The sequence below is a fragment of the Aythya ferina genome, assembly GCF_964211825.1.
Source record: "Aythya ferina genome assembly, chromosome: 4".
Classification (NCBI taxonomy): Eukaryota; Metazoa; Chordata; class Aves; order Anseriformes; family Anatidae; genus Aythya; species Aythya ferina.
Genome location: NC_140300.1, coordinates 31,785,812 through 31,809,675, shown reverse-complemented (window position 1 = coordinate 31,809,675; position 23,864 = coordinate 31,785,812). Strand labels below are relative to the sequence as shown.

At 41.1% G+C, this 23,864-nt stretch overlaps 1 protein-coding gene across 6 annotated transcripts in view; it reads left to right on the top strand.

Moving 5' to 3' along the window:
* The window catches only part of PTPN13 (protein tyrosine phosphatase non-receptor type 13), a 109,661-nt gene that overhangs the window by 70,205 nt on the left and 15,592 nt on the right, over positions 1 to 23,864 (top strand). For 5 of the 6 annotated variants that reach the window (XM_084518037.1, XM_084518038.1, XM_084518041.1 and 2 more), the window contains 21 exons: positions 76 to 250; positions 1,290 to 1,443; positions 1,580 to 1,718; positions 2,152 to 2,304; positions 3,654 to 3,836; positions 4,874 to 5,036; positions 8,573 to 8,996; positions 9,168 to 9,265; positions 10,590 to 10,646; positions 11,969 to 12,061; positions 13,326 to 13,433; positions 14,113 to 14,244; positions 14,654 to 15,120; positions 16,103 to 16,246; positions 17,541 to 17,634; positions 18,391 to 18,476; positions 19,335 to 19,497; positions 20,316 to 20,530; positions 20,621 to 20,719; positions 22,130 to 22,494; positions 22,662 to 22,836. In XM_084518037.1, the coding sequence (XP_084374163.1) occupies positions 76 to 250; positions 1,290 to 1,443; positions 1,580 to 1,718; positions 2,152 to 2,304; positions 3,654 to 3,836; positions 4,874 to 5,036; positions 8,573 to 8,996; positions 9,168 to 9,265; positions 10,590 to 10,646; positions 11,969 to 12,061; positions 13,326 to 13,433; positions 14,113 to 14,244; positions 14,654 to 15,120; positions 16,103 to 16,246; positions 17,541 to 17,634; positions 18,391 to 18,476; positions 19,335 to 19,497; positions 20,316 to 20,530; positions 20,621 to 20,719; positions 22,130 to 22,494; positions 22,662 to 22,836 (3,687 nt within the window). The remainder of the gene's footprint in view (positions 1 to 75; positions 251 to 1,289; positions 1,444 to 1,579; positions 1,719 to 2,151; positions 2,305 to 3,653; positions 3,837 to 4,873; positions 5,037 to 8,572; positions 8,997 to 9,167; positions 9,266 to 10,589; positions 10,647 to 11,968; positions 12,062 to 13,325; positions 13,434 to 14,112; positions 14,245 to 14,653; positions 15,121 to 16,102; positions 16,247 to 17,540; positions 17,635 to 18,390; positions 18,477 to 19,334; positions 19,498 to 20,315; positions 20,531 to 20,620; positions 20,720 to 22,129; positions 22,495 to 22,661; positions 22,837 to 23,864) is intronic. The other variant, XM_084518039.1, reaches the window with a different exon arrangement.

Sequence of the window (23,864 nt, the reverse complement as noted above, 5' to 3'; positions counted from 1 at the left end):
GTTTAACGAACAAATAAACAAATGCACCTTTACCGTGAGCGTGAATATTGGGATATTTTATTTCACACAATGCAGACGAAGAAAGGGAAGAATGATGACACAAGGCGGAAAGTAAATGTGATGCTTCTAAGTGGGCAGAAGCTGGAGCTGACCTGTGACACCAAAACGATATGTAAAGACGTCTTTGATATGGTTGTTGCCCATATTGGCTTAGTGGAGCATCACTTATTTGGGCTGGCTACTTTAAGAGGTAAGAATAATCTTTTTGTGTAGTAGACTGGTATAGAGCAATAAAAGCAATAAGTACAGGGTGTTGAGACGAGATAATCAGAGACTGCCTGCTATGTACGAGGCATTTACTTTGAGTTACATGCTTTTGTACTGAGGCAAAACATGTTCTGCAATGAAGAAAAATTCTACTCTTTAAAATCGTTTGGTTGCCTGAGTAATGGCGTCTCGGCTCAGGCAGCCTGTTCCTTTTGGCTGCTGCGTGTTCTTGCTGCCTTCACAACGTGTATTGCTCTGTATGCAGCAATATATCAGAGGATGTGAGGGGGGTTTGGGTTCTGATAATATGCTCTCAGCAATGCTGCAGCCTCTTGTGGGGTGCTGGGATAACTAATAGGGCTCCTGGTGTAGAGGGAGTTGCATTCAGCTAAAAAAGGTTTGTCTCTGAACCGTTTATTTTTTGCTGTTAGAACAGACCAGAAGTTGGAGTTCTTTTTCTTCACTGGGGGGAAGGTCGTTTTGGCAGAACTAACGTGTTGAGACACAAGTTTCCTGTTTTCTCTTCTAGTGGACTAGTGCAGAACTGTAGCACTCAGAGTACTGGCAAGAGATAGAAAACCTTAGCAGCCTGAGAACATTCTCAGTCTGTGGCAGCCTCCCAGTGCCCTAGGCAGTTTAGAAAGCCTTGAAAATACTTTGCAGAAGCATAATTTGGACATAAGTAGTAAGGGAGGGAGGGAATGACAGATCAGAAATTCCTACGGGTTAAGAAATTTAAAATTTTAAAGACGCCGTAGCTCCAATTTCATGGGTATCATGGAATATTATTTTTTTTCCCTTCCCCTTTTTTTGTCATTACTAAAGAATTATTTCTAATACTGTTATTCAGTGTTTCTTCCCTTCAGTAGCCATTCTGTTTATAAGCCTTTGTTAGCCATCAGAAAACCTTACTGTATAAAACTGAGTTTCAGAATTATAAATCTGGTCTTGATCCTCCAGCTGGAAAAGTTACTTGACTGTGATGTTTTTACTCACGTGCTTCTCCTTAACATTCATGGCAGACAATGAATTTTTCTTCGTTGATCCTGACATAAAGCTAAGTAAAGTAGCTCCAGAAGGATGGAAAGAAGAACCAAAGAAAAAGAACAAGCCCCCTGTCAACTTCACTCTGTTTTTTCGCATCAAGTTTTTTGTGGATGATGTCAGTCTTATACAGTGAGTGTATGAACATCTTTTTAACCTCTTAAGCCCTAAATTTAAGTATGGAAATTGGATATTAATCAAACACTCTAAATTCCTGAAAGGAAGAGTACCAAAGACAGTGTGGTTTTTTGTATTTTCCTTCTTCTAGGCATACTCTCACTTGTCACCAGTATTATCTGCAGTTGCGGAAGGACATCCTGGAAGACAGGATGCACTGTGATGATGAGACAGCCTTATTACTAGCATCCCTAGCTCTTCAAGCTGAGTATGGAGATTACCAGGCAGAGGTAATCAATTTCATCTCTGAGAAACTGTTCTTTGTGTTCTTGCTGCTTAATAAAAGAACAGACTGTGAGCAGCCGTGCGTGCTTTGCAGTTCTGCCCTAGACAAAAAGGTCAGCCAATATGCTGCTGACAACTGTAGTTTTCGTACAGTCTAACAGAGGACATGCACAGGGCTGTCCCAGAACCTGGTTCAAGATCTAGATGTTGAACCCTTCCTATTCAGTAGAAGTGGAGTCAGCTTGGATGGGCTTTGAAACTATATGTGAAACTAAGCTATGGGTCACAGCTGGGAGTCTGAATCCCTTCCCTTACTCAGTCTGAGTTTGCAAATGTGCAATTCTGCCTAAAATTAACTTTAAAGCTAAATTAATTCAGTCACGCCCATATAGTCTGCAGCGTATGGAAACGCTGTCACAAAAATTTTTCATGTTGTAGGTGCATGGCATGTCGTATTTCAGACTAGAACACTATGTCCCAGCTAGAGTGATGGAGAAACTAGATACATCCTACATCAAGGAAGAGCTGCCAAAATTGCACAGCACTTACGTGGGTGCTTCTGAAAAAGAGACAGAGTTGGAGTTCTTGAAGGTAAGTGGTAACTGTTTGCTTCCTTAGTCTGACTGCATGAAATTCCTTTTGAGAAGCTGGGTGCATGGACTTCAAATGAAATCAGAGGAAGCCAGCTTGAAAGGAAGAAAGCTGAAAAGATCTCAAAAGATTAATTGTTAAAAGTGGGGTAAAAATTGTAATAGATGAGGAGGAAATCCCTTATGCTTTTTTTTTCCACCACCAGTAGTCTACTTGCTTTAACTCAAATAGGTTAATTAAAAGCAACTATTGATCCTTGTGTTCATTTTAAAGGAAGCCATGATTATGAGGCAGCACAGCCTGCATGCCCTACATAGTTTATTCTTTCTGCTGTGAGGATAAAAGAGAATTTAAATAATGAAAAGTTTTGTTAGATCTAATACCTTTTATGCTAGTTAGGACACATAGTATAAAGTGAGCCAGAAACATTACCAAGCAGACTTTCTTTTGCAGATAGTGTGTACGATGATAGGAAAACTGTAATTGCAGACATTCTTGCTTTATTCTAAAAGGACTGATTAAGAAATACATGTATAATTATGGGCTTTGCTGCTGTTGCTCATGAGATAATGATCTGGTCCTGCCTTGATTCAATGGCTGAAAATGAATTAAGCATCTGAGACGCTGGGTAACTATTACACTGTATTTCCAGAGTCACTCTCTGCACTGCAGCGGCACACTCAGAGACTGCAGCAGCAGAGGTGGTCTCGGCTGTTCTTCATGTAGCAGAAATGCGCTTATAACGACCAGGAATTAGAGCGAGCAAGAGCTGGGGACTTGATCCTACCCAAATCAAGCCTGGCTGGGGGCGGGGTAGGGAGAGCAGTTGGATTTCCTTGTTTGATTCATTGCATCAGTCCCTTAAGCAAGTACTGAAGAGACAGCGAGAAGGGGCTGGAGGTGCAAAGTAAGTCAAACTACGTCTTTCAGCAGTGAGGATGCCTTACTGTGATCATGGAATGGAAGCGTAGATCTAATTCTGCTTTTAAGAAATATCTTAACACAACAAGTGCATCTGACTGGTTACAATTTATTCTTAGCAATTAATGAGTGGAAAGTTTGATTCCAGTTTTCATTATTCATACTTGAGTTGTTAGATTTTGTAATGAATCCTAATGAATCCTTTGCTGTAGTCTTGGGCAGTGTATCAGCAGATACTGCCAAGACTTAAAACCATCTAGAACTGTTCGTGTTGACATGTGTTAGCATCACATTCATAACCTAAGTGGAATCACCAGATGAAGAGCAATATTTTTTTTCCAAAATCCATATGTATACATAAATATATATATTTCATACTTGTACTATATATCCTTAACTTCAGTCCCTCTTTGCGTTGATCTATGCAGTTGTGTCAGAGGCTCACAGAATATGGCATTCATCTTCATCATGTGTTGCCTGAGAAGAGATCTCAAACAGGTATCCTTCTGGGAGTGTGCTCCAAAGGAGTTGTTATTTTTGAGGTTCACAATGGTGCTCGCACACCTGTACTACGCTTCCCATGGAGAGAGACAAAGAAAATATCCTTTAGTGTAAGTCAGCCTCTTTCTGTTTGATTTTTTTTTTTCCTTTTTTACTAGCGTGTGTTCTATGCTGCTCAGGTTCCAGCCTCAGAAGAGATCTTAGCACCTGTATTTTGAAGTGCTTTTCAGCAAATCTGTAATGGTATGAAACGTGGCTTCCCTGTTGTCTAGGAAAGAACTAATACAAAGATAGATCAGAGGCTACTGGGAGTGTGGGGAAGAGCTCTACCCATTTAGTGCATTTCTGGGCACCCTGCCCACGCTGCTGTATGGCACCTGAGAAGTGAAGGAGCCCTAGGGCGAGAATTCTGTGTCAGAGGACTGTGTACTGGCAAATGCCAGTGCTCTCTGGAAGGAGTTGTTGCACCAACCTTGCTTGTCAGCTGAGGTGTTTAAGAGTCGTTAAGCTAAGTGATATATTGGATGGCAGTGGGTGAGACACCTGGTCTGGGCTATACCAGCCAACTTCAGGGAGCACACCTTAAACTGGGGGTTGTGTGTCAGTTGTTAATGAGCTGCCAATGCTTGCTTTTATGGAGGTATTGAAAACAGTACTTCTAATTCTGATACCATATTGAAAAATTGCAGCTTGTGTTGCCTGGTCTAGGATTGTAATGGCCAAGTGAAGTTTCAAGAATCTTAAAAAGACCTCAAGCATTAGCTGATAGATTTCATAAATAGATGGGCTTATAGTTCCTCTTCTCTTGAGTGGTGCCAGCCCCTGTAAATTTCAGAGAGGTTCTTCAAAAACTCATCCTGTTAAATGTGACAGTACTAGTTGCTATTCAGCAATAACAGCAGCAGAGACTAATTAAATAATAATGAAGTACCATCTCAGCTAGCCCAGAAGTAGCTTTAAAGTGCTTCTTTGTAAAGCTCAAATTACTTTCAAAGCCTATTTTAAACAGAAATCTCTCCCATCGATGGGAGAGATATTTTTTTTTCAGGAAAGTTTGAATGGTATCATTATGCAAAAGCAAATAAAAAATTATTCATAGGGTAGAAGAAATCACTGTCTTAAACTTTTTTTTTTCCCCATCATGTAGAAGAAGAAAATAACTTTGCAGAACACATCAGATGGTATCAAGCATGCGTTTCAGACTGACAATAGCAAGACCTGTCAGTACCTTCTGCACCTCTGCTCTTCCCAGCATAAGTTCCAGTTACAGATGAGAACCAGGCAGAGCAACCAAGACACTCAGGACATTGGTAAGGACTGTGGTGGTTTTTAATAGTGGTCTATATTTATATTTATGAGGAGAAAAAAGTGGACTTCAGCTTCACACTACATGTATAGCTCTACATTTAGAGAGAATGTATAAGGAGAATCTACTAGCTAAGTTTGAGACAGTGAGTTGGCAACTGTACAGAGCTGGCAGCCTTTTAAATAAAAGGAATCTAAAAATAGGTCATTAGTAGTGCTCTCCCATCTGATGAATAGCTTTTGGTATTTTTTAGGGGGGAAAAAAAAAATCCTAAAAGTGATTTGTAGATTTTGTTTAATGTGAAATGTGTTGATTTGATTGTGTGAAATTACAGATAAAACTGTGTGAACTCACTAGGACAAATAAACCAGGGAACATTTCATGCTGCTACATCTGTAAGTAGAGAGTGAATGCCAGTGAATGAAATTTCATGGAATATAGCAGAGGGCAGAGACGTAACAGAAAGCACTTGTTGGTCCCTGTGATGTTCCATGGCATGTTTTTCACTTGCTGCACAGTGTCCTCAGTGACCAGGGAAAAAACATTTTAACATACACAAACCTAATGAAAAGAAATAGGTTGGGAAAATAAGAGGAGAGTGCCTCTTGGATAACATTCTTTCTGCATGAATAAAAAGAGATGAGACACAGAGTTCAGGGAAAAAAAGTAAGGAACAATTTTATGGCACATAAGCAAGGATATTAGCTATAACTTGAGGGATATTCACTTCTTTTATGCACAACTTCTGTGTCAATGCAGCAAACAGAACCAGGCACCGAGTTTTAAGATCGATCTTTTGGGTTCTTGAAAGGGATTCTTGAAAACCACAAAGATTGAAGGGTTAAGGCAGTTTTACAAAGGAAGATTGTAGAGCATGCAAGAATTCTCAGTTATGGGGTTGGCAGAAAACACTCACCTGAAATCCATCGGAAAATTCAGTCTTGTATTGTCAGAGGGTGTATGTACAAGGTCAAGAATAGAGCCCTTAAAATGTTTTATGGGGGTACTCTTCCTCAGGATGTGAACGCAGCAAGAGCCAGCATCACTGAGCTTCTGTCACTGTCAGGAAACAGATTTGTGCGTATCTGATCCAGCAGAACCATTCTTACATTGCCCATCAGCTATTTGATGTGGATAGAGAGGTGATAGTTGTATGCTAATTCACATTTTAAAATGACAAAACGTGCTCCACAACTAAACCTTCTCTCTATCTGTGTGTTTATTACAGAGCAGACTTGAGTTACTGTTGCAGTTAATTTCTGACATGTACTGGAGGAAGGAATGTCTTCCTCAAATGGCAGTGCTGAGGCTGTGGTTGCCAAATGTGCTCTGCAGTGGTGAATGCTTTGGCATTCGGTAGTGCTGCTGGATGATGCCTACCAAAAAGTAACATTTCCCTCACAAGTTACACTGCTGCTTCCAAAAGCAGCTTATTTCCCAGCTGCATGTGTGGAGCTTAAAACACTAGCTAACAGAAAATGAGAGTTCTCCACATGGTTGAGGATTGCTTTTCCTCCATCTTCCCTCTGAACTGTCTCCAGGACATCAGTGAAGTTGATGAAGGGTTCAGATGGCCAGATTTCTTTTAGAGGCTCTAACCAGCAAACATGTTGCCACAGCTTATCAAGCTGCTGTGTGAGAGCCAAGCCACAGGAACTTACCTGCTAGCCTTAGGAGGCAGTTAGGCTAATAGATGTGGGCTCAGCTCAGCTTTGCTCTGAATGAGGGGGGGTTAGGCTAGCTTGTATTATCTCAGGTTTGCTTTCAGCTAAGAATATTCACCCAGACAGTTCCCACGACTCAGCTGATACAGTAATTTAACTACAATCCAAAACCTCTCTGCTGCTTAAAGGAATTGGGATTTCAGGGGTCAAAAAGTCTGGCAAACCCCAGTCCGCATTGTCTGTTCTGTGCTAGAACATTTAGGATGTTTCTGGCAGGGGAAGTCCCCAAGTTCACTTGAGTGAACTGATGTTCTTGTACCAGGTAGAGACGTTGCCAGGCTGTGGGGGTTTTATTTGGGTGGGCAGCCGAGTTCCACCACTCCCCTTCCTCAAAGAGGAATGGGGAGAAAATATGACGCAAAGGGCTCAAGGGTTGAGATAAGGACGAGGAGATTTCTCAACAATTATTGTGATGAGCAAAACAGACTCAGCATACGGAGATAGTAAGATTTATTGCCTATTACTAACAAGCTAGAAAAGTGAGAAACAAAGGAAAAAACATAAATGCCTTCCCCCCATCCACACTCTCCCAGCTCCTCCCCCTGAGCGGCACAGGGGAATGGAAGAATGGGGGTTGTGGTCAGTCTTTGTCTCTGCCGCTGCTTCTCGGTCACTCTTGTCCCCTGTGCCGTGGGGTCCCACCCATGGGATGCAGTCCTTGATGAACTGATCCGGCGTGGGCTTCCCACAGGCAGCAGCTCTTCCAGAGTTGCTCCAGATATGGGTCCGTACCACGGGGTCCATCCCTCAGGAGAAAACTGCTCCAACCTGGCTCCCCTACGGGCAGCAGCTCCTGCCAGATCACCTGCTCCTGCGTGGGCTCCTCTCCACGGGCTACAGGTCCGGCCCGGAATCTGCTCCAGCAGGGGTCTTCCACAGGCGGCAGCCTCCATCGGTGCAGGGCCACCTGCTCCACCGTGGTCTCCTCCACGGGCTGCAGCGTGGAACCCTGCTCCACCGTGGTACTCCATGGGCTGCAGGGGGACATCCTGCTTCACCATGGTCCTCACCACAGGCCGCAGGGGACTTCTGCAAGGCCGTTCCTCACTCCTCTCACTCTCCCGGCTGCTGTGTGGCGCAGCGTTTTTTTCACTGTCTTAAATCTGCTCTCACAGAGATACAAACAACATCGCTTATTGGCTTGGCTCTGGTCAGCAGTGGGGCCCTTACCTAACATGGGGCAGCTTCTAGATCCTTCTCACAGAAACCACCCCTATGGCCCTCTGCTACCAAAACTTTGCCACATTTAGCCAACAGGACTGTAAGTGTGTCAGGGACTTGTGAAGAGAGTTAACCAGTGGTTGGGTAGAAATTGTGTGGGATCTGGTAGTGTGGATGTGGGGCTGTGCTGCTTGTTCAAGTTCTGGAAAATAATTGCACAAGCAGGTTGAAGGAAGTATAGTCGTACAGTTCACTTGGCTTGAGATGCGACAGAGGTGACTTGCTTCGCAGACAGAAGTGATGTGCCTGTTCATGAGGCAGCGTGGCAGTTTAATGGGAAGTATGAATCTTTGTACTAATAAGGGGATAAATACTTTTCAATTTAGTCTTTTTGAACTTCGGTGTAGCATACAGTTAGGTTAGCATACTATCATTAAATCCAAACTTTGCACTTTGAGCAAGCTGCATGGATGGCATATGTATATACCTGCTGATGGTGCGTACTTTTGGGTGTTATGGCTACAGAAAAAAAAAAAAAAAGCTTTGTTTGAGTTGGTTGTTTAAAATGCATGCCCTATATGAAGAGGTCACATTAGCTCTGGTTTATAATGTGAATTTTTTTTCTTCTTTAAAAAAAAAAAACAAAAAACTGCAGAGCGAGCTTCATTTAGGAGCCTAAACCTTCATGCAGAGTCCGTCAAAGGATTTAACATGGGACGAGCAATCAGTACTGGCAGCCTGGCCAGCAGTACTTTGAACCGACTTGCTGTCCGACCTCTGTCAGTTCAAGCAGAGATTCTGAAGAGGTTGTCCTGCTCCGAGCTCTCGCTCTTCCAGCCTCTTCCTGGCTCTTCAAAGGACAAGAATGAGAAGACTTCATGGGAAGACAGGCCCAGGGTTATGAGCAAATCATTTCATGATCTGAGTCAGAGCCATATCTCGGTTTACCCTCCAAAGAAAAATATTATCGCTGCTTTGGACTCTTCCTCCCAAAAAATAGAGGACATAATGGGAAGAGTCTTTCAGCAAATGCCAAAATTTGATACTGGATCGGCAGCAGGAGCATTAAAACTGAGCAAGTAAGAGTCTCTCTGACCACCCTGAAATACCTTTGTGTACAGTCAATGTACATATGCATCGGTTTTGATTTATTATTCATACAATTATTTTATTACATTGATCCTTCCTTCCCTCTCCCAATTTCCTTTTCCCTCTGTCTGGTTTCCCCCTCTCTCCTTCTCCCCTTTAAGTTCAAAATCTCATGCAGGTTTAAGTAGAAGTCCTGAAAGAAAGAAAAATGAATCGGACTCATCATCCATTGAAGATACTGGTCAAGCCTATGTTGTAGGTCAGCATACAAAAATTCTATTGCGGTATTTACTAACTAACCTCTAAGACTGTTTCAGATGTAATGCTTTGATACACATATTAAGTGGTAGTAATATTTGGACTTTTAAGAAGGGATCACTTGTTAAAGTACTCCAGACACATCACCTGTAGTTCCAGAATAACTGTAGCAAAGAAACAAAAAAATACTCCTATGGAGAAAGTAACAAACCAGTCTCTACACAGGTATGCAAAGAATCAATAGTTTATGGTACCAACTGCACAAATAAGTCCTAGCAGATGGTAAAAATCAAGTTCACCAAAAAACAAGCTGAATGCTTTTAAACTTAATCATTGCTTTTAATCAATGCTTTTAAACTTAATCATTAATCATCAAAACTTAATCAAACATAAATTTTTAGTAGCGCTCTCATGAATTTCTGGTTAAAACCAGAAAACAAGGACTACAAACACAAAAACACAACTGGGAACCTAGCTTTTTCTGGATTCAGAGCATCAGCTGCTCAGAAGTGAGATGAGGCATGGAATTTCTGTAGAGACTGATGGCAGCCATGTATCTTGTGCATTTAGCTTTACAATTAGTCTTGTGATCATGTGCTAACCCATGATCTCTGGGTCAGCAAGTCCAATAACCATCTTAGTTACATGTTAGACATTGCTGCTGCTGGGGGACACACATTCCTTGTGGATGAAACTCATCAGCTGAAACTTCAGGGTTTAGAGTTTGAAGTCTGCGCTGCTTTGCTAAAAAGCTTAGATGGTCTTACCTCATTTAATTCCATAACTTAGTACATTTATTATTTCATTCTGTGTAAAGGACAGCTGTATTTACTCGGCATTGCTTCTTCCAAAGAAAATATGATCCTAAGTGCAAACCAAGTTGAATAGAAATATTTGGTCCAAGTAGCTTGTTACTGCCCAGACTTGCTTGTTACTGTTTAAAACCTTACAAGGCTACTGTTCTGTTGCTTTATAAAGATAGGTATATTCATGAAATCGTGTAACAGAAATTAGTCTTTGACTTAGGCCTTTCCTTAAAGCCCTGCTAATTTTATCTGAAGTTAAGAGTGGCTGTCAAGGCCAAAGCTCTGTCCTTTCTTTAATTCTTTGTCTTTGCATGAGCTACCTCCCTCTCTTAACTTCGAATTGCGACCAAAGTACTTTAACCACCACAATTTGCTAAACCATAACTTCTTTGGTGTCATTTTTTCAACTAAATAATCCGATATTGTGTATGAGCTCATGCATGTTTTGTGTAATGTCTGAAGCTTCTCCGTAGCTTTATGAAAAAAAAACAATGTCTAATACTTGCATTCATGTTGCAGGTGTTAGCATGAATAGTTCTGGAAATCTTCCAACATCAACACCATTAAAAGAGAGCAGTAAGTTGATAAATGGCATGTCCATTTAATTATTTCAGTCAGTTACTTGTAATTTGTACTTGTCAAGTGCTTCACTTGAACCTGTCTTGTTTCTTGGCTATTCTTAAATCAGATAACTTCTGCCACTTAGTTGGATGTGGAACATTTTGCTAGATACAGCTTTTATTATTTGTTTTGGATGGCTTTTTGAGGGAGATTTTTACATTTGTGTAATGCTTTTCTGCTGTGGAGAGTGTCTGTTCAGTCTGACGCTTGGAAAGTTGTGTTACCTAACATGCCATGCCCTTCCAAGCTCATTTCCCTTACTTGTGAGGCTAATGATGCTGTAGGGTCCCAAAAGACTGTGTTTTGACTTTTGCAGTGGGGATCATAACCTTTTTCCAGATGGAGAAGTCTGTCACATTCTCTCGCATCAGTTTTTTTTGTTTGTTACTGATGTGCAGAGCACACTAGGTTTCTGCTGTTGTGGAAGCACTTCTACCATTTACAGCAAAACTGAGCTAACTGTCCAGTCTAAACAAATTCCATCTTCTACAGGTAGAAAAGTCACGAGGTCAGACTTAGAATACATTGCCTTTTTCTGAATTGCAGGAGATGTTGTGGTGGTGGCTTTTTATTACTATTACTATTACTATTATTATTATTATTTATTTATTTATTTATTTTATTTTTCCTAAATCATGCTGCTTCTGTCTCCTAAGTGCCTGGGTCTGTTTCAGCCTGCTGAGGACACTCATAAGTCACATAAAGCTACCGTGAGTGTGTTCAGATTTGAGAAGTGGCAGAGTCACCAGCCTTTAGAGCTGCAAATGTGGAAGTCAATTTAAACAAGATAGGGTCTAGAAGATGTTTCTAATGTTGACTGTTGTTTAAACAAAGGACTGTCATTAAAAGAATTTACTCTTAACCTTCAGGACCTTAATATATTCAGCCTCAGTTTCACTTTTACCAAAGTGTTTAAGCCCTGTGTCCCTGAGCAGGGTACATAACCACAGGTCTATATGCCTGGCTGAACCGAGACCTATCAATTTGAAGATTTAAGGCTCAGGTGAGCTCAGACTATACTAAGTGCTTTTCTTAGGAGAAAACAAAGATTTTACCTGCTGAAGATGGGATGAGGTGCAAGTTTTTTTTATATATATATATTTTTTTTACTCATACGTGGCTTGGAACTTCCAAGCTGGACCCACTGCTTCAGGGAAGCTTTTCAGTTTATCAGAGGACTAATTTCTTCTATGGAATAGGATTTAAAGGCAAACCTAAAAGGATGTGCATGTGCAAGTGTTCACCTCGTGCCTGATCAGCAAATGTTGGCTTTTCAGCTGACTCTCTGCAAACAACACAGAGCAGAGTTTCCTCGCCAGAAAGAGAGATCACTTTAGTGAACTTGAAAAAGGATGAAAAAATGGGTTTAGGTAAGTGACTTTAAAATTGTTGAGTTTGTTATTTTGTATGTTCATTGAAGCTGAAAATAAAATACAGTTTTGGTGTTCTGTTTTAAGTATTTATCATAGGACTGAGGAAAACAGACATGGGCTGGATTTCTAAGGCATTTGTTTAAGATGCAGAAGCCTAGGCTTTCTTAATAGCACGTGCTACTGACTTGCTTGGTGTTAAGCAAGCCTGTTTCTTGGCTTCTCTATATCACGTGTGGTATAACATTTCTGATTATTGTGAAATAATCATCGTAGAAGTTAGCATTTGAAGTTTGTCTCTGTGTTCAGCTAACACGTGGACACCTCGCAGTCATGACAACTTGGAGGTTTTAAAGAGAAAACCTTATAAAGCTATTAACAAATAATTGTGTTCTCGTAATGTCATTGAATGGAACGTGAGTTTGAGGTTTAATGAGTCTGGAAGCTGAGATATTTGGCTTCCATTCCTCATGTTGTTGTAGTTTTTCGTAAACCCATGTAATTTTTCTCTTTAATTTGATAACAGTTGCACTTCAGGGGAGGCTCTTTGAAGTATCCTTTAGGGTATAGTTCTGTCATTCCACAGAAGACTATTTTATAAATTTGAAGAGGGAAAAAGTCGACAAGATCATATTGTGCAGAGTCAACACTGAACATTAAGATAAGAGCTGACCAAAAAGGATAGCAGTTCATATGAACTTCACCTTTTCTTTCCCATGCAATCTGTTATTTTGCTGTTCTGCTAGAGCAGAGGAGACCTGTCATCTTTGACCTTTTAGTTTCTTGATCATGGACATCTTTGCCAGCTTTGCCTTGTAGAATTGGCAGATAGATCTTAGAAGCTTCAAAAGAAAGCCTAGATATGTTGCACTTCACTACAGAAAACTGGGGTTTGAAGAACCCAGTTCTTAATATCAGGGTCAGACATTTAAGTAAAGCATCTAACATTTTAAGTGCAAATACTTTTCATCCAGTCAGCGAATGGATATATAATGTTATCTTTTTGTGCATGTTTTTTGTGCCACAGCTGACAGCTAGACAAAGTCTGAACTGCTTACTTAAAAAACAAGAACACAGTAAAGTTATCAAAAAGCTTTATTGTTTACTTTCGTGTAGAATTCCTTGAGAGGTATAGATGATTTTGTGTTACTTTACATATGTTAGAATGACTAAGTTTTTGTCTGTTTTGAAACATAGACTTGCAGTGTATTAAGTTTAACTGTGATCACTGACATATTTGCATGCTTTGGACCTTTTTTAATAGGCTTTCAAATAGTTGGTGGAGAGAAGACTGGCAAACTTGATCTGGGAATTTTTATTCATTCAGTTACTCCTGGAGGGCCAGCTGATCTGGAAGGATCTCTAAAGCCAGGTGAATACTGTAAATTAGCAGAGGTGTATGCATGACACAAAAGACCAAACACCTATGTAGTGCAGTTGCCATCTATGGCTGCAGAAGACAGTCCCTTAAATATGCTAAACTTCAGATCCCTTCAGGATAACTTAGAAAACTGGTAATGTGCATCTCAGTTGAACAATATGAAAATAAAAGACATTAGCATCACAATATAAAAATTGTAAACTTGAAGGAGTAGAAAATGGAAAATTTGTAAAAAGAGAGAGGTTTTATTTGATACTATCTCTTCATTGGTACTTTCTAATTTAAAACTGTTTAAACTCCCAATCCATACCAAGTTTTAGGGAAAAATATATGCAATCCTGTTAATACTATTTAAAAAGAGAAAATGGATTTTATGTAATATCAGTGCTTATTTGTTTTAGTCTGTGCCTTGAACTGAACTGCACAGTCTACTTAATTTCTCAGTTTCTGCTTTTGCATCCATTCTGCTTATGGCCAAGGAAAAGGTTGAATGAGTGAAAAAAAAAAAGTCAGGAAAGAATAACAGGGAAAGGTTTGGCAGTTTCAAAAAAGGAAATATCAGTTGTTGATTTTTTTTCTTATGAATATGTTCAGACCTGCACACTCATGTCATCAATGACGGCTGCAAATATGTATGTTAGATTGTATCTGAACAAATCATTTTGTGCAGGACACCGACTAATATCCGTGAATAGCACAAGTTTAGAGGGTGTCAGCCATCATGCAGCATTAGAAATTATAGAGAATGCACCTGAAGATGTGACACTTGTTATCTCTCAGCCCAAGGACAAGCTATCCAAAGGTAAGGAGAGAAATATTCTTTACTATTAAAGAGTTCTTATTTGAGTTTGAACAATCTGCCTTCTCTGACAACTTTTGTAAAGTCCTTTCTCTGTTTCCTTTACTTCACTGATCTGAGCAACTGACCTAGCCATAAAATGCCACCCATAACTTCAGTCACTTCTGTGGAAACCCAGCTAATACGTGCTTGAAGTTGTGTTTTGGGACTGAAAGCAGACACGTTGAGCTTAGCAGTAAGATAACTTGTGGTAACCTTTAGTGAGGACACACTGCTTGCACTTTAAGATGAAAGTGTTCTACGTAATATGGACTGGTAAAACCGTGCGTGGCTGTAAGCTGAGAAATTTCTATAATACTGCAGACAAGATGTTACCAGCAGCTCCTGACTGTCTTGTCTCCTGATTTTTCAGCATCATCCAACGCTGCACACCTCACTAACGGAGCCAGGACTTATTTAAGGAGGCCGTCGTCAGTGCAAGACAATGAGGCGGAGTCCTCTTCGGAAGAGCACAACCGGTCCCGTGGCCACCAGAGGCCTGTCTCAGGGAGTTTGTCCGGCTTGTCAGGAGCCAAGCGGGATGGGAGCATGAGCTCCCAGGACTCCAGAACGGAGAGTGCCAGCCTGTCTCAGAGCCAGAGTGCCGGTTTCTTTGGCAAACGTGCAAGTGGCAGAGCCCAGCAGGATCCTCAGAACAACAGTGATTCCCAGACTGGGCTTTCAAAAAGTAATGAGAAGAGAAGATCGTCGTCTGACAGTACCCGAGCAAAAATTAAAAGGCCTGGGGTAGTAGAGTCGGTGGAATATTCTGACCGAGGAGATTCGGACATGGATGAAGCAACTTACTCCAGCAGTCAGGAGCAGCAGGCAGATAAAAAGGCATAGTTTATTTCATATGAGCATTTCCCATCGGTGTTAAGAGTGGGAATGAAATAGCTGCCTGTGGGTGTGAATAAGGTGAAAGGGTATGGGGGAAGGCCAGCCTAGCCTGCAGCTTATCCTGCTAATGGCAAATGCTAGGAGCTAATTTCTACTAGTTTGGTGATTTTGTTCAAAATGAGTGGAGAAAATCACTCCTGTGACTTCCAAGAGCTTTCCAATATCACATCACGGGCATGTGTTAGTTGAGGCAGATTCTGCTTTGGGATGAATGTGTAGTGCTCTTGCTGATTCTGTAGAGAACATGTTTTCAGTTCTTTGGTTTTGTCCAGTGTGATGGTGGGGTAATGGCCACTAAATAAATTAATGGCCACTAGATAAATTAATTTACCTGGAAGACAATGTAAATTTTTCCTAGATAGATAAATTAGTAGTGATGTATCTGGAATGTGTAGCTGAACTCCTATTGTTTGGGAGTTAATTATCTAATCAAGGAAAAAATGCTCTTGTTTAATAAGAACTTCACTGCAGTGAGCCATGCCTGGGCAGAGAGCTTGCTGCTTCACCTTGCTGAAAGCACATGAGAAAGTACTATGAATTCATCCCTAACTTGCAATGATCCCTATTTTTTGGCCGATGGAGATAGTTCAGTGAAGTTGTAATCATTAATCCAACAGACCCTAGGCTGCTGTAATACTGAAGTTTTATGGTTAAGTTTCTCTGCTCCACAACCAGCTCACTTTGACAGTAAAGACTCAGCCGCTGAAAGTCAGGCATGTTTCTGCACTAAAACTTTGACTGCAGCATTAAAGGAGTTAAAGCTATGAGTCTTATGAGTCAGACCGATGGGCCCTTTCCCATGTGGACTCCTTTTGGCTGCATCTGACTCAAAAGCTCATCCTGTGGGGTCTTAACTGCAAACTTCTGTTCTAACAGAAACCTTTCTCTTTGTTTTTCTTTTTGCTTTTTGTTTTAAATAAAGGAATCTTCCTCAGCGAATACAGCACACAAAACGAATTCTAAAAAGGTTACTGCAGCACTTCTTAAACCTGGAGATATCTTTGAGGTTGAACTAGCCAAAAAAGATAACGGCTTGGGAATAAGTGTCACGGTACTGTTTGACAAGGTTTTTAGATGTTTTCTCTTTTTCTCTACTCCCAGCAACCCATTAATTACTAAATTACAAGGAAGCAAAACATTTTCTGGAGTCACTGCAGAGTATACAACTTTACTGACATAGAATTCATCTCACCAAAGCTGAAAAATTATAATATTTTAAGTCCCTTTTTTGTCATCTCCCCTTTTAAGTAACCCTTGTTTGTTGTTTTATGGTATATCCCCAAAGTCCTAGTAGAATCTTACTGTAGAAACTACTTGCAAGGACAAATAAAAAGATGGTATTTGGCCCCTGCCACCCAATAACATGCAATGGAGAGAAATAAGACCTTTTCTGATGGGCATCACAGGCAGTGGAAGGAGTAGTGTTACCTCAGGGTATCAGAGCACTTCCATGCGTACATGCACCGTGTTCTGTGTTCTCCCTCTGCTGGTTAAAAAGCAGAAAGCAAAAAAAAAATACTTAAATCCAAATTAGACCTGGCTGACACAGCCTCCTTGCAAGGTTACTGCCCTATGAGATCAAAAATATATTTTTAGTGGAGAAATTTCTCATTGGGTTATAAAATTTTGAAGGTAGTTGGTGTTTAGGGCCTGCCATCCTGCAGAGTGGCACTTCGGGGTGATGAGAAGGATTTAGAACTGAGATGCACACGTTTTTCACAGCTCCTGTTTTTTTGTGTCTTAAATGCTTTTTGGGTAGCTTCATATTCCAATATACACATTGCTGGGCTCCCTCTGAGTCTGCGGAGAAGCTCTGGTGGTGCAGCATTAGCTGTCTGTGAGCCAGAATCACTAAGGCCCTCAAAAAGCAATGCCATTTGAGCTTGGGCAGGTGTTTTCAGCTTAAACCTTCAGACTTCTATGATGTGAGAGAAGGCAGCTCTCCTTAGTTTGATGTTGAATCGGAGTAGGACACTGCATGGTGTGCATCTTCTGCTTTGGCTGTTGATGCCTGCTGTGCTCTCCAACATCTCGGAGCGCCTGTGTGCATGCGAGCCTTAAACCCCAGTGCAAAGCAGACATCTTTTTGCTGAAAGGCACCTGTTTGCCCTGAGTGCGTCTGCACTGTGAAGCATTGTGTTTTTACAGCCTTCCCACCTCAGCTTCACTCGTAACAAATTGCATGACTGTGGGAACATGCTTTGTGAAACAGTTTGCTTTTGATGGTTTGGCTGTTCTTTATACATGGCAGTAGCCAGAGTGCTTCCTGAGTGCAGCTATCCTTGTGTGACACAGCATTTAACTACGCAGTGTTCTGACTGCAAAAAGGCTGACAAATCCTGGTTTTGCTCTCCTTTTAGGGTGGTGTAAATACCAGCATAAGGCACGGCGGCATTTATGTGAAAGCGATTATTCCTAAGGGAGCAGCCGAAGCAGATGGCAGAATAGAAAAAGGTAATATTTCACTTGGTTCAGTCAGACTCTTAATGTGCAAAATGACAGATAACTGTCTGTGGTGGACTTGAGGGGTACTCTGTGGCCTAGAAGCTAGGAAATATTGTGGATAAAAGTACAATCAGAGGAGGCACTGAGAAGAAGAGCAGTTTCCCCGAGCTACTGCATTTGCACTTGCAATTTTATATACTGTCTCAAATGATTTGACAGGTACTTCTGCAGGTGAAGATAAAATGTTAAGACAATTGCAGAACCAACAGAAAAGTGTAGGGTTGGTGGAAAGGAAAAATATGGAATATGCTGCATGATTTTATTTCCCTAATGCAGCCTGTGGTAATGCAGAACACTTCTCTGTGCCAGCCATGGAGAGGGCTTTGTTTTATTTGTGGTCCTCTTGCTCATCATGCAGGGTAACTTGACACAGAGAATCAATGTAATTGCTATGATTTTTCCTGTTTCTAAATCAGGCTTCATTCTTTACTAAAGAGAGAATTGCCCTTATAGACTGAAATATTTTTTAATAAAGATTTTGAGGTTTGTGGCAGGTAGCATTCTCACAGTTAATGCTGGCTTTGACATGCTGTTATCCCAGATTCGTTGAGTTGCAGAGTTCTCTTTGCTTGGAGAACAGAGGGGAGAGAGGATTTACTTCGGTAACTGCCTTTGTTAGCTGAGACTTGAAGGTTTCTGTATGTCATGTATGTTTTACAGATGTTCTGATTAATTTTTCTCAGAGGATTCATCATTTATTTGTAGGTGACCGTGTGCTTTCTGTCAATGGGATTAGTTTGGAAGGCGCTACCCATAAACAAGCCGTGGAAACACTGCGAAACACTGGGCAGGTAAGTGGTGGTGGTTCATTCCTTCTGTCTGTAGTAAACTGGCTGTTCATGAGGGAATAAAAATAGAGGAAATTACAGACAAGAATCCTCCGCAGTGTGCTGGTTGTTTCAGGTGTGATTTCTCAGACTCTGTTGCTTCCTGGGTCCCAAATCTCTCTGTCCATCCAAGCCAAGTTCTGGTGCTGTGTGTGGGTGAGAGATCTGCAAGCCATTGGTTTCTGCTTGACCCTGAGTTTCGTAGGAAGGAAGCTGGGTTGTGTGGGTTGGAAAACAGCTCTGGCATGCTACAGTAAGGTCCTGAATCTGATCCACTGGGAACACAAGGGCCTCCATGTGTGCAGCTGTTTGCATGTTGTGTGGGTAGCTTTAGTTGAGTGTTACCTTTTTGGAAGGCACTAGAGTCTGTCAGCAGTGTCTCCTTGTAGTGCTGTTCGTGGCTGCTGCTTCATCTATGGAAGTACATGCACACCTGAAAATAGCCACTGACTGCACACATCCAGAACTACGAAGGATTACTGTCTGTGCACACGTTATAAAATGCTTTTAACTCTTCCCTCTACCTGTGTGAAAATCACCATCTTTGATGCTTCTTAACCCCTTCAGAGCCTTATTGGATGAAAAGCTTTTCTGCTTCTGCCTTGACAAATAATTTGCAAGCCCATTAGTTTATTATGGAACTTGTCGCTCACAGCCTTTAAAATAAGGAGCAAACTGAGGACATGGCAGGGAGGGAGAGAGGGAGGTGTCCATAAAGCTTGCTGCTGTAAAATTTAAGATACTGACAAATTAGAAAGAAACATAAACCGTGTCATCTCTGTGACTGTTGCAACTTAACTAGAGATTGTTTCATCCCTTTAGGTGGTGCATCTGCTGTTGGAAAAAGGGCAACTTTCAGCAGCAAAGGTTCATGCTCCGGTAACACCACAGTGCACGCCTCCAAATCAGGTGGGGCAATGTGAGCCTCAGGGGAAACCAGCGATAAAAGCTACAAATGCCAAAGACTACAGCTTTGTCACTGCAGGTCAGGTCTTGTAGGAAAACTGTCTGAAGGCTTAAAGCATCCTTTAGCTTTATATAATTGTTTTCTCTTATCTTCTGTGAAATAGAAAGGCAGACAGGAGACAAAGCTGGTAGGAATCTCTACCAAGCACCAGTTTCTTACTTTTTGTTCTGTTGCATTTGTTGTGAAGGTTTCCTTTCTCATCTTGTTAATGTAAATCAGTGACTATTAACTGTTTCCTCTCTCACTGCTCCTGGTTGTTTCCCAATTTTGTCAGCCTTGCAGCCCAGGTTGGTAGCAAGATTGGGATAAAAGGGGTGCTGCTAGCTCTGGTTCCAAGCAGAGGTTGAGATACTCAGGTATGAGAGCTTCTGTAGGTCCTGCTGTTCCTGTCTAGATGAGAATAGACATCAAGAGCTGGGTGAGGCCAGAAGAGGGACTGGAAAGGTGAGAATTTTCTGGCTGACTAGAGGCTGGCACACCTCAGCTCCTGCTGGGGATGTGTGGAAAGGGAGGGAAGCCTACTCAGATGGCAAAGCCACTTCAGATGGCTTTTTGTCTTCCTGTGTGGGGTTTATCTTGTCTGTCAGGATCTACCCTTACTTCTCTTACAAATGTCTGATCAGTGGCCAGAAGGGTTACACCACTCGGCTGTAACAGCCTCCTGAATGGACTGTTTTGGAGATGCCCTGGCTTTCAGCAACTTGGAAGGTGAAGGAGAACCGTGTGAGGGGGAGTGTGTGCAATGTCACATCTTGAGTCAGAGCACATGCTGCTTTTTTTTTTTTGGTAACAACCAGTACGGTGTAGTAAATCATGTGTAACTCTTTCTCTTGCAGAGAACACATTTGAGGTGAAGCTGTTGAAGAATAGCTCAGGCCTTGGGTTCAGCTTCTGCCGTGAGGATAATCTTACCCCAGAGCAGCTGGGCTCAACCATTGTGAGGGTGAAAAAGCTCTTTCCTGGGCAGCCTGCTGCAGAAAGTGGGCAGATAGAAATTGGGGACGTCATTCTCAAAGTGAACGGGGCATCGCTGAAGGGTTTATCCCAGCAGGTTTGTGCTTTCTCCTGTCTGTCTTAGTGGTGTGGTAGCCTTGAAAGTCTTGGTGTCTGTGTCTAATACTGAATCCAACTCTGGCCATAGGAAGTCATCTCTGCTCTGAGGGGAACATCTCCAGAAGTTTCTCTTCTCCTTTGTCGGCCACCACCCGGTATACTACCAGACATCGATCCTTCTTTGTTGGTAATGTCTATGGCATAGAATATTTTTCTTTTAATTACTGTTTGAAGGTTTATTTATTTGGCCTAGTGGATTAGTTAAATAAATGCAAAATGGGGGTGGAAAGATGGGTGAACGGCACTCACAGAAATTTTATTCCTCTGGCAAATTCCTCTATCCATGTACCAAGGGTTTCACAGATGCTAAAAGAATACAAGCCTTCCATAACGTGTTTGTGGTTTGTTTATTATTAGGTAGTCTAAAACATTTGAGATTGGCTTAAACCTTTGGGGAGAGGGGGTTGATTTGTAGAAAATAGGTTTGAAAAATATGTTCTATTTGTCTGCTTCTGGCACCTGTAAAACTGGGGAAAAGGTTGTTATATTTACTTGCTGGACTTGAGAGATGTTCCAAAGAACATGTTACAAAGCACGCCAGTAAGTAAATCAAAAGAACAGAAGAACATTCTGTTCAACAGAAGGATACTTAGAAAAAGTGGAAAAACAAATATTTCAGTAAAAGAATATATAGAGGAGTTTGTCTGAAATGTAGGCTTTCCATAATACAGGGAAAAAAGTATAAAAGGAGTGGCAAAAATTCTATTTAAGTTACTTAATTTCATGTTCACACTGTTAAATCCATTCAAGTCTGATGGCAGAAACCTAAATGTACAAATAAAAATGTAAGCAAAGCAAAGATTAGAGTAAGGAAATGAGATGAACAAGTGGGCATTATAACACAAACAACTAATCCTATAATCCATTTCTAGTAAGGAATACCTTTAATAAAGGAGCACATATACTAAATTAAAGGGGGGGAGAGGGCAGTAAATGATCAAGTGAAATTTTTGTATATAACACTAGCACAGATGGGCATGGTCATAAACACAAGAATTTGGCCATAAAAACATATGTGAAGGTTATAAACTTTTTTTTTCATTCTTGGGATTATGTGATGGTTGGCCAAACCTTTTATCCTCACTGAAGTTGTTAACTTTGGTAAACAGTCTCCATTTGGTGTAAATTCTGATGGCTTTTGTAGACTATTGTTTAGCTTTTTGTTTAAAACTCTTTCTGATTACCTGCTGTGTGAAATCAGTTTGACTTAAGTTGCACCTTAACCATCAGCAGTATATTAAGCTCCTCGTAGCTTAGAAGCTCCTGTCAGCAGGCTCTCAGAAGCAAAAGCATAGAGTGTATTTGTTTTCCATAGGTGATGTTGCCATTGTTTAGCAATATATGTTTTCAAGTTGTGTGTAATTCATCTTGGCAAAGCTGCGTTGAACTTGGTAAAATTGTACCATAGTATGCTCACTGAATTGAGGCTACATCTAAATGGTCACCGACTGTTTCTGGTAATTTAATGCAGTCTTTGCAACTTCCTTCTCTCTGCAAAATTGGAGTTTGATGCATTAAATCTCTTTGCTTTCTGTAGACCCCCATCCATTCACCCCACCAAGTATTTCCAGATGTCAGCAGAGAAGTTTCTGGTCCATCGACTGGAGAACAGGGTGACAGCTCAGATGAAAATGAAACCACTGATCCAAGCAAGAAAAGACTAAAATCTCCCTCGAGGAGAGATAGCTACAGTGACAGCAGCAGAAGTGGTGATGAGGAGGTGATGGACTCAGCAGCACAGGTGGGCTCTGGCTGGAGTTCTGCCCTCTACCAACCATCAGGTGAAGCTGTGCCACAGGCACACAGCCAGTACGAGGCACGCAGTGGGCAGGAAGAGGCTGTTCGCACCATCTTGTGTTCTGTTCATGAAACTTCTAGCAAGTCGGAGCTAGAGGACGACAGGTATGTTGCTTGTAATGACCCTTGTAGTGCTGCAGAAAGTGTTTACAAAAATAGGATTTTGGACCTACTCGTGGAAATACATGGAATACTTCAGTGGTTTGTATATTTATTTATTGGTGATAGGTACATTGTGTAAACTGATCCTTGATTTGCTTGTTTATCTTTAGCACTGTGCCATTGGATTTGCCACTGATCCCAACCTGTAGAACTGTTCCTGATGTTACCACATCCATTTTAATGAACAACTGTTTTGCTACTCCTGCATCTGAGCTGACTCCGCACCTGGGAGGAATGGCATCGTTACTCAGCCAGTTGGAAAAAAATGCTGAAGAATATGAGCCAGTAATGTCCTTTTTCTGTCTTTCAGTAATATAAGCATACTTGTTGCTGTGGCCAACTGGAAGTTTTTATAGCTGTGGTATCAGGAGTGACGGTATAGAAGTTCTGAATGTTAATTTACAAAGGGGATAGTTGTAAGTTATACGTGCATTAAACTGGAGTTGTGTCTTATAAATGGCACACGTACATCTGCCATTTGTAACCACTGAGCTGTGGCTGTTCATACAAGTGTTGGCAGATGCTTTCTGCCTGGGCTTTTCAAGTTGTTGTTTTTTTTTTTTTTTATGTTTCCCTCTGAGTGCGGAAGCCTCCCTGTATGCATGTATGTGTGCGTATTTCATTGTCATGTCAGCCTTAGAACGCTTGGCATTAAGCATTTATTTATTGAGCTCCAGGCAGTGTTCTTAGATTAACTTTATATGGCTGTTACCTTGCTTTGTGGTTGTTTGGAGAGAATGGGATAAATCAGGGCAGAAGGGAATTGGGTAGACCCTGTTCTTCGCTGCTTTAGTATCTATGAATCCCCCAAATTTTCTGCTCTGTCACAAAATGCAGCTTATTTTTAAGACTTTTCTGAGATAGCTTACTGCCACCTGAGAAACATTTGTATTGTGTATCAGAAGGGACTTGTGCTTCCATAGCTTCCCATAATCGATTCACAGATAGAAAAGAAAATGAAAAGTGAGGCTCGATATTTTGTAATCATAAGAGTCTTCCAAGTTACACAGCTGTTCTAGCCTATACTCCATTTGGAGAAGTTTTTCCTCAAATCTTCATGGTGCTGTGTGAGTTTCTGTGCAAGTGAAGTAGATAGGCATCTTTCAAACAAAATTCATGCAAATTAAAAAAGACAAGACATGTGCCTGTGTTCTTTCCTAAAAAAAGCTAGTATTGTATCCCATCATAAGAAAATATATTCACCTTATTTAGTTGAATAGCTGCTGCTGTATTGTCTTTCTTGGAAAATATAGAGTCTTTTTATTGCTTGGCAGCTAGTTGAGGGTAAATTAAGGTGTCAGCTTTGACAGGTT